The 10,368-nt window shown below is 51.1% G+C and overlaps 1 protein-coding gene across 6 annotated transcripts in view; it reads left to right on the forward strand.

The window, feature by feature from the left end:
- PTPN1 (protein tyrosine phosphatase non-receptor type 1) overlaps positions 1-9,840 on the forward strand; it is a 76,073-nt gene extending 66,233 nt beyond the window's left edge. For all 6 annotated transcript variants that reach the window (XM_064276213.1, XM_010599430.3, XM_064276214.1 and 3 more), the window contains 5 exons: positions 1,624-1,761; positions 5,643-5,852; positions 6,290-6,451; positions 6,833-7,056; positions 9,313-9,840. In XM_064276213.1, the coding sequence (XP_064132283.1) occupies positions 1,624-1,761; positions 5,643-5,852; positions 6,290-6,451; positions 6,833-7,056; positions 9,313-9,520 (942 nt within the window). In that variant the 3' untranslated portion in view covers positions 9,521-9,840. The remainder of the gene's footprint in view (positions 1-1,623; positions 1,762-5,642; positions 5,853-6,289; positions 6,452-6,832; positions 7,057-9,312) is intronic.
- Positions 9,841-10,368: the final 528 nt, after the last annotated feature.

Here is a 10,368-nt window from a genome sequence, read left to right on the forward strand (position 1 = left end):
TCACAATCTGGTGTTTCTTGTATTGTTTCTCTCGCTTTTGCTTTTGGTTTTTGGAGAACATGCAGCTTAAGTAAAGCAGGACTGATGGGCATTTCTGGTTTTGTCTTCACCTTCCTCAGGAGCCTCTTGGCTCCTCATTGTCCCCAGGTATGCCACAGGTCCCTGGGCCTGGTGCCAGAACCTGCCAGGATCTGGGCCTTCGTTGGCCCCATTTCTCACTGCTCCTCTGAGACTGATGCCTCTGCAGTCACTGCCCAGGAGACCCCAGTTGCCCTCATGACACTGTCACCAGGAGACCCCGGTCATCCTCAGCGCACTCTGGTCACCGAGAGACCCCAGTCACCCTCAGTACATAATGTCACCAAGAGACCCTGTTCACCCTCAGCACACCCTGTCACCAGGAGACCCCAGTCACCCTCAGTGCACCGTGTCACCAGGAGACCCCAGTTGCCCTCAGCACACTCTGTCACCAAGAGACCCCGGTCACCCTCAGCACACATTGTTACCAGGAGGCCCCGGTTGCCCTCAGCACCCTCTGTCAGATGTGCTTCTTCCAGAGAGCCTTCTTTCATCTGTCTTTCCCACTGTCTCAGCCAGCCCAGGACATTGACCTCTTCTAAATCCCCATGGCAATCCCCCTCGGCACTTCCCACTGTCTACCTTGTCACAGGGGCCATGAACAAGCTCTTCTGACAGACAAGCTTCTCCCTCCTTGCACCATTTCAGACACTGTCATCCTTGCATCCTTGGCCCCAGAGTAGGTATTGAGTAGGTCAGGGATCGTTGAATTACAGAGGTATTCACTTCATACCATTTACGAACGGGCTGTGTACACACACTGAGATCCCATATGATGAAAAGTGTACTTCTTCACAGTTTCCTTAATCCAGGCACATAGACCTTGCAGCTGAGCCCCTGTCTGCTGTCATTTTTGTCAGGAAGTCCTCAATTTAATGAAGTACCTTTAAATCAAGAATAGCAAGTAGTTTCTAAAATTATGTAACTAAAACAGCAATAGTCTTTTTCTCACCTGAACCAAAGCCAAGTAAAAGGTAGGGCTTGGGGCAGTGGGCACCAAGCCTTCTCTGAATGGGAACTTGCATTTGGCTGCAGCCATCAGCCTCTGTAGCGTTTTCACACGTGGCCTCTTCCAGCCTGATTGTTGATTAGCCTGCTCTTTTCCACAGAGGAAAATGTCTATACTCTGTGCCGACAGCACCATTCAGGTTCTTGGTCATCTTTGAAATGGCTTTGCAGAGTCGTGGAAGACTAGACTATGCTCTCTGGCTTCACCTTGTAGGTGACAGGGAAGGGGCAAGACCGAACCCCACTCCACCTCCCTGAAACACCCTCCCTGAATCTCCCCGTTGCGGTGGGTAACCAGGGGGCTCCTGGAGTTGGAAGTCAGCACTAGCTGCACCACTCCACACGCAGCCCTGTCTAGATCTTCACAGCCCGTCCCCAACTACACGGGAGGCTGGTGGGTACACTGACAGTGACTTCCAAGTTTGGGAGACCCCAGGATTTGGGTCACCATAGAGCGTGCAGAATGTCCTCAGAGTCTCCTCGTCATAGGAGGACAGTCAGGTGCTCACAGTAATTCAGTGTTATTTCTTCCCCCAGTTAAAATGTGCACAGTACTGGCCACAAAAGGAAGAAAAAGAAATGATCTTTGAAGACACAAACTTGAAGTTAACCTTGATTTCTGAAGATGTTAAGTCATATTACACAGTACGACAACTAGAATTGGAAAACATCGCAGTAAGTATGGCACGTGCTTAAGTACACCAGGCGGTGGCTGGTTGAGGTGTCTTTTCCCTTGTGTGACATTACCTAATGCCAAGTTGTCCAGGCTTTGTGTATCCTGAGCACGGTGTGTGTTTTGGCACTGTGGCGAGCTGAGGTCAGACCGGGGCACCTGGGGAGGCATTTTAGATATCTCTCTCTCTAAACTTTAGTACTAGTTAGTGCTGATTCTGAGGAGAAGGGGGCCTTTTACCTAACAGTGATCTCTTCCTGCCTTTGTGATTTCAGAGGGACTGCAGGGCGGCCTGCAAGTGAGAGGCCAGTGGACATGCTCCTGCTGCCATAGCCCTCGGCCTCTCTGGTCTGAGTGAGGGACAGGGCCCTTCTGGGCCTTTCCCGTATCACAGCCAGTGTAATTTTTAGGTGAGGTCTTTGGGTTTATTTTTGTAGGAAGAATTTCTAATACCAGCAGCTTGATGATGGTCTGTCATTAAAAGTTGGTCTCTGATCCTAATCAGAAGGGGGAAAATGCAGAACAGAATTTCAAATTCTCATGGACTCCAGACTTTCTAGAGCTGTTGGAGGCTGGGTGAACCTCCAGAACTATTGCCCCGAGATGGTCTTTCAACCTAAACTGAAAACATCCCCTGAAATCGTCTTAAAACCAAACAGTAGTTTAGCTTAACTCTGGTGGCATAGTGGTTGCTATGGCTACTAACCAAAAGGTCAGCAGTTCAAATCCACTAGGTGCTCTTGGAAACCCTATGGAGCAGTTCTGCTCTGTCCTACAGGGTCGCTATGAGTTGGAATCAACGGCAACGGGTTAATGGGATAGGGGACCAAACTGACAACAGCAACTGGAAAGGTTGGAAAGGTTAGACAGGAACTTAGGGGGCAGTGAGTTTCTGTCAGTGGGGGAGGAGCAGCTCAGAAGGGAGGGTGAGAATGGCTGCGCATCTTGAGGAATGTCATCAGTGTCACTGAATCGCATGCATAGAAACTTGAATTGCTGTGTGTTTTTGCTGGGTATATTCTCAACAATAACAATAAAAATAAAATAAATTATTTTTTAAAGGGAATACTCAGGCTGCTGAGGCTCCAAACTGATGTATAATCACGTTCTTTACTTTGGGTTTTCTAAAGACTGTGTGGTTTCCTTATGACTGTTTTCTTGGTGACAACTTGGGGACTGATCAGTTCAAACAATCACTTTAAGAATCATCCTTTGTGTCATACAGCTCAGCAGTTTTGTGCCCTTCAAGCACGTGCACAAATGTGGGCTAGAGCTTTCTTTTGTAGTGATAAGCAGTTTTTGAGGTATAAAATTAATAATAAAAAGACAGTAATGAAAATCCTTGCTCCCCCCCCCCCAAAAAAAAAAAAGATGGTCTTTGGGCAAGGCCAGGCACTGGGCTAAGAATAAGAAGCACCGCAGAAGGCCATGCCCGTGGGGGTCCTGAGTAATTCGCCTGGAGCCAGAGTTCTGTGGGATCCCGGCCAACGCTGGGAACAGGGACACCTGCCATCAAACATGGGGTCAGTCGTAGCCCTCTGAAACCAAACTCTGGGGTCAAGTCCTGGTGCCATCACATCAAACCATGAGCTCTGGGCAAGGGGCTTCTCTCAGTGTCAAGTTCCTCACCTGTCAGGTTGGGGTTTTGTGAGAGTTCTGGAAGTTAGTACTTGCGAAGTGCTAGACCAGCGCCAGGCTCCCAGTGCGTGTTTGGGACTGTGGGGTTGAGGTAGCACGGGCCTGTCCAGTGAGGAGCACAGATGGAGTGGAGGTGGGACAGTGGTGGGAGTCCATGGAGGGGGCTTCCTGGGCTGTGATGAAGGGCCGCATCCGCTGCCAAGGCACCTTCGTACCTTTGTCTTGTTTTTAACTGAATGCCTTATCGTCCTCATGGCTTCTGTTCTTGTATTAATAACTGAAGACCTAGAACTGAGCACAGGTTACTGAGAAGTGGAGAAAAGGTTAAAAGGGCGTGGCACTCAGGGAATGCAGCGCTGCAGTTTATCTAGTGCTTCCTGCCCGCTTGCTCACTCGCTCACTGTGATAACGCTGGAGTCATCGACTCACTGCCGCCGCCGCACAGAGAGGCTCTAGGGGTGTGATTTATGGAGGGGTTTTATGGAGCATTTTCAGGAATAATGTTGGCAACGTGTTGGAATGTGCCTGGAGGATTATGTGGTTGTTTTTTTTTTAATGCTTGTTAGCATTTGCAAGCCTGACAGGAAGAGCCTGGTGAAGACTGGAGAAAATGTCTCCTGCTTGTTTAAGGAACCCAAGCTGGGATAGAGCAGGGGCCGGTGTCTGCACTGCACCCACTCTGCACCCTCCCTTTTAAGCCATTAAAGAACATGGACATCGTTTTCTAGGGGGAAAGGAATGGAATTGCTTAGCGTTGTTCTGTAAATCACCCAGGTGTTACATGAGCTTTCTCTGAGTTCTGTAGAGAGATCCCTGTGTGTTTCATCGCTGCTGCAGGTAACGTGTGTGTTCATTGGCGGCGTAACTTCTCAAACATAAGCCCAGTAGCTGGTGGTAGGTGTTGAGGTTCTGTCACACGTTTTCATTACTGCAGGGCCTAGGCAGGTGGTTGTAACTCTACTCGGAGCCCTTTGGGGGCCAGGGCGGTCTTTGACTTCATCCTGCCTAGCGTGGTGGCTGGCAAGTGGCGGGCCCCTTGTGAACGCTTGCCCAATGAAGGAAATGTTGTTCGCAAGTGAGCCTCTGACCTGAAGCATTTTTCACCCTCAACTGCCCTCCAGGTGACCTGAGCAGTGTTTGGCCCTTGGCGCCACACAGCAGGGAGTCCCATATTCCTGTGCCCACTTTAGCGAGACTGGAGGTCCTGGGGCTCTTCAGAGTCTTAGCACCACATGGCTGGCCCCGTTTACTGAAAATTTACTTGAGCGCTCTTCTAGTGGTCACTTACAGCTGGAGCCCAGATGTCCACCCTGGGAGGGGGCTCCCAGGGCTCAGGGTCCTACAGGACTGGAGATGGCACTGGAGGCCGCTCTTCTTTCTGCTCTCCTGGGGCACACTGGGCTGGAGGAGAAACACTGTGGGCCCGGCTTCTCCTTTCAGAAGTTCCTGAAGCAGACTCTGAACATGGGCTCCGGAGCCAGGCAACCTAGGTTTGAGCTCCTGCTCTACCACTTAATGGAGGGGTGCCCTCCAAGCCTCGGTCTCCTCATCTGAAAAATGGAAGTGATGGTAGCGCACGCCCCCAGTGAGCTAATGTGCCAGTGCCAGAACGCAGTGATTGCTCAGGTCAGGGGCTGATTGCTGCTGATCTTGTCAGCAGCTTTTGACCCCATTGACTGACTGCTTGGCTGGGTCTTGCCACACGTTGCAAGCACCACTTCTTGGAGACCAAGCTGATGTCTGCTTTCTCTACAGTGGCAGTCCTCTGAGACTTTCAAATAGTCTTGAAAAGCCCCAGGTTACACAGAGCTAGTGCCACATGGGCAGATACCTTTTCATCATCACAAAACATGGCAGTGCCTTCTGAGAAGGTGGTAGTGTGTGGCAGTGCAGCATCACTGACGGGGGAGAGAAATCAGTTGTAACCCTGAAGAGAGGAGGCATGATAGGGCGTCAGAAGAGAGACAGGCAAGACAGCTCCATCCTACAGGAAGACATAGTCTGAGCAGGGAGCAGCCTGTAGGTCCCGGCGCCACATACAGGGTCTGGCACCTCGTGTTTGGTGAGGATTGGTTGACTGACTGAAAGGACCCTGGAAGAAATTTTGCCACCTATAGTATTTCTTCTGAGACTTGAAGCTGCTCTAGCGTTAGATGGATGCGAAGTCACGCTGTGCTTACTTGGAATTAGTGATTTCTGTCCGGGTGGTTCTCTTAGAATCCTCATGGATATTTTTCTCTTTCAGTCTCAAGAAACTCGAGAGATTTTACATTTCCACTATACCACGTGGCCAGACTTTGGAGTCCCCGAATCACCAGCCTCATTCCTGAACTTTCTTTTCAAAGTCCGCGAGTCGGGGTCACTTAGCCTGGAGCACGGCCCCATCGTGGTGCACTGCAGCGCAGGCATCGGCCGGTCGGGGACCTTCTGCCTGGCTGACACCTGCCTCTTGCTGGTAAGAAGACCCTTGGGGAAACTCAGGAAGACGAGGCACGTTGGTGCATCTCCTCAAGGCCTGACCACGGCTGTTTCTGTTACCGCCTCTCTAAGGACATTGCCTCAGTTACACTAGCTTTGATCTTCCGTTTTTTACAACTTCCCTTCCGTGAAAGTAGTTTTACCTTACATAGCTTTGTTCAGAAGGGTGCTCTTAATTTTAACGTGGAATCCAGGTAGATCCAAAGAGTCACATTCTGTCTCCACCTAGCCCTTTCAACCACCTGTGCTCAAATGGTCATGATTTTGCTGCATTTTTCACATTTTCTAGAATTCTCCTGCCTGCCTCCCTGTGATTCTTCCTAAGTAGAAACTGGAGAAGTCCCCCAGACACTCATAGCTAACACCGCACTTGAGAGTTGGAGCTGGCTGAATTGTGTCTCCTTTGGCTTTCAGATGGACAAAAGGAAAGACCCTTCTTCTGTTGATATTAAGAAAGTTCTCTTAGAAATGAGGAAATTTCGAATGGGGCTGATCCAGACAGCAGACCAGCTCCGCTTCTCCTACCTAGCTGTGATCGAAGGTGCCAAATTCATCATGGGAGACTCTTCGGTTCAGGTGGGCAGCGTCCTTGCTTTAATCTAGGTGTGTTGATTTCAAAAGTTTTTCTCTGAAGGAGGAGGCAGGCGGTTGTCAAAGTGCTGCAACTATCAATATGTCAGAGGAAATAGCTACCCTTCGTGTTTAAAATAGCTAGAAAGTTGTTGAGATTTTCACTGTGTCCCAATTTCTGCCTTTGAAGTGCTCAGGTAGAGAGCATTGGTAAGTAGAATAGTTTATTTTCCAAAGATTTCCCCTTCAAGAATATGGCTGGAGACTCGGGAAGCAGTGCGAGGCCCAGCTGCATCACCTCCTTCTGCTAAGTTCAGGGCCATGGCTCTCCTGCCACATCAGCCCAAACATGGCGTTAACAGAACTTTCTCTTGCTGCTCTTTCAAGGAGCAATGGAAGGAGCTCTCCCATGAGGACCTGGAGCCCCCACCTGAGCACGTCCCCCCACCACCCCGGCCACCCAAGCGAATCCTGGAGCCACACAATGGGAAATGCAAGGATTTCTTCCCAAACCACCAGTGGGTGAAGGATGAGACAGAGGACGGTCAAGGAGAAGGTGCCATGGAGGCAGAAACCAGAACTCCTTTAAATGCCTCCCACGGCGTGGAAAGGTAATGTGAGAGGGTCCTGGCTTCTTGGGGGTAAGGGGAAATGACCTTTCATTCAGAAACACAGGTTGTTTTGAAACCCCTTGGAAGCATCCTCCTCTTGGCAAGCCGAGCTTCTATACCCTTGGGAAACACGGTGGTTCCTGGACCCTAGCTGCTACTCCTCTGGGTGGAGGAGATCCGACATTGGCCAGAGCTTAGCCCCAGGCAAGGAACAGCATCAGTAGGGTTCTAGCGCCCCCTTGTGGTTCTCATTGGAATTGGGTGTTCCATGGTTGAGTAGGGTCTTCCCACTGAGGAGTGACAGTGCATGCCTCCGGGGATCAGGTCAGTCTTGCAATGTGAGATCCAGGCTTGCATCTGGTTCTTTGGGGGAACTTAACCTTTCTGGGTACTCTTTGGAGCTGATTGCCCTCTTGCTTCCTTACAGTTTGGCAGACATTGATTGAGTACCTATGATGCATGTGGAATCCTGAGATAACTAGAACATGGCCCTGGTCTCCAAGAGCTCACGTTGGGGAGGAAGCAAACCCAAACAAGATCGTGTTGGGAACCAGTAGGCAGTGATGCGGTGGGGATGCACACTGAGGGGGTCATCCTTCAAAAGAGATACTCAGCTCTCCTGGGTGGTCAAGGAAGGCTACCTGGAGGAGATGGCACTGAGTAAAAGCTGGAAGGATAGGGAGGAATTAGCCCCAGCCTGAGGCTACTGGTGGCAATACCCTTGGGACCTCCTTTGTGGAGGGCACTGTGAGATGTATCCACACTTTGACCCAGCGGTTGTACAGACGTCTAGAAAGTTACCCTACCAGATAAGTGTGCAAAGATACATATAAATAGAGGTGTTCGTTGTGGCATCATTTATCAGAATCAGAGATGAGCCGATCTTCTGTCCAGGCTTCAGATCGTCACACTTCATCCCCGTGCTGGGATAGTCTGCATCTGTTAAAGAACTAACTCTAGGCCTACTGATGTGGCACAGAGTCAGAGTTGGAGTATGTGAGAAAGCGAGCTACACAACAGCATGTGCACCAGCGGGTCCTTTGGCTAAACTTATCAGGATCTCACCCGGGCACCTTGCTGACACACGCATGTGGCCATGCCAGCCTAAGCCATGAGCCTCAGCCTCTGGTGTCCTGCGTGCAACTGGTCTGTTTGACAAAGACCAGAAGGTCACTTGGACACACAGTAATCCCCAGCTTGAGACAAAACTGCCCGGTGGGCCCCAGCACAGAGGCTGTGTGGTGGGCTGAGGCCCTGGCGGCCGTCCCACAGCGAGGCCATGCCTGTTGTCTAGGGGCCCTCATGGAGCTCTCGGGGCTGGCCTATGGGCCAGATGCTGCAGTCCACCCAAGGGCTCACCCTAGGCCAAGAATGAGCTGAGAGCCAGCAGGTGGCTTCCCACCTCTGTGTGTCCTGTCTCTGTTCATTGAGATTGGGGAGCAGAGCAGTGCCTTTCACACCCTCTGTGAAGGCAGTGAGTTGGAAAGTATGGATTGGGAAGCTAAAGGCCAGAGAAGTCCAGGAAAACGTGGAGTTGTACCAAGAACCTAAGTGCCACTGGGTCCTCATGGGTGCACAGGAGCACGTGGACCCCAGCCTTCCTCAGGGAATGCCCTGTGCAACTTCCTCCCTATTTCCAGGGAGGTGGTGTCTCTGGGGTCCTGCTGGGCCCAACAAAATGCTCTTGAGGTACAAAGGACAATTCGATGCACATCTGAGGCAGGACCTCCTGTGACCAGGTGGCCTCCTCGATGGGTGGAGAGAGGAGCTCCTGGAGGAGGAGGGCAGGGGAGACAGCCTGGTCTCTATGCCATGTGGGAGCCTGACTCCTCCCGGGGCCCTGAGCCTCTGCTGGCCATTCCCAAGGAGCCCCTAGAAGGGGACCACTGCACGCCATTCCCCCCAGGTTGCTCAGAGGAGTCACCAGACCAGGGAAGGAGCCAGCTAATGGCTTACAGGATGCCTGGGAAACGGCCCTCCTGGCAGGATCGGATTGGTGCTAGGGATTTGGGGCCTCACGACAGAGTGGACCCCTGGCTGTGGGTACTGCCTGTGGTACCTGACAAGCTGGTGTCTGCTCTGGCCTCCATCTGAGCAAAGACGGCTGACTTTCTGGCTGGCGTCAGTATCACCGTGTTCTGTGTGTGTGGCTTGTTTTGTCCTGGAATTACTCCGAGAATAGTGTCTTTGCCACTAGGGGCATTCATCCACTTAACCCAAAGTGGGTCACCCACCTCTGCTCCTCTGATTCCACAGCTCAAGTCAAGACACTGAAGTGAGAAGGCGGATCATGGAAAGTCAGCGTGGCATCCCAGTCTCTGTCCCCACCAAGGGGGAGCCCTCGCCGCCCAAAGAGGAGGAGGAGCAGGTGCTGACTCACTGGAAGCCCTTTCTGGTCAACATGTGCATGGTCACGGTCCTCACGGCCGGAGCGTACCTCTGCTACAGGGTATGTTTTCACTGATGGACGTGCTGGCCAGACAGCGTGTACAGAAGGCACCGGTGATTGACCGGTGTGCAGGACTCAGTTCTGTGGAAGGATCTGAGCCAGGTCTCAGAAGAAACAGATCAAAGGTTTTTAAGTCTGGAACTGCGGAAGGGCTGAAGGAGATCATTGAGGATTGATGCACTAGGGTTGTGATGAGCCCTGTGGTCCCCAGAATATACGTGTCTAATCTCAGGGCCTTACCTATTCAGGAGTAAGTAGAGAAAATGCCAAATACGTCTCTCTCTCTCTCTTTTTTTTTTGTTCATTTGTTTTTGAAAAAAAAAAAAAAATAGAAATACAACACATTGTTGTTTTTAACCTTTATAAAAAGCAGCTTTTTGTTATTCCTGGGGGACAAAAAGAGTAGTCACTTAGGAAACTTTCTTGTACCCTTAGGTGGTGTGACCTGATACACAGTTTATGTTTGGTTTCCCGGGAAGAATCCCAAATGTTTCCGAATATAAGGTCCTCTGGAGACGAGGGTTAGGACGGCGTCATGCTCAGTCACCTCCACTGTCGTGTGCGGGCAGCGCTCAGGACAGTGCCCGGGGCTTTCCCGTTTTAAGAAGAAAAACAACAAATGGCTGTCTCTAGAAAACAGAACCAGTTTCCAGTTTTGCTCAGGGTGTCCCAGATAGTTCTCCCCTTTGCGTTTCTCCACCAACACCTCCTTGTCCCAGCCGTCTTCTCATACCTGCCCACGCCACCCCACCCCGTGATAGGTGATGCCCACTAAGGGGCCCGTCGCACTTCCCCCTTGCTGTCAGCATCCAGAGGCTCAGCTCCGACCTCCTTTGGAGCAGAGTGCCATTTCAGTGGCAGTC

Source organism: Loxodonta africana, chromosome 24 (genome assembly GCF_030014295.1).
Source record: "Loxodonta africana isolate mLoxAfr1 chromosome 24, mLoxAfr1.hap2, whole genome shotgun sequence".
NCBI classification, from domain to species: domain Eukaryota; kingdom Metazoa; phylum Chordata; class Mammalia; order Proboscidea; family Elephantidae; genus Loxodonta; species Loxodonta africana.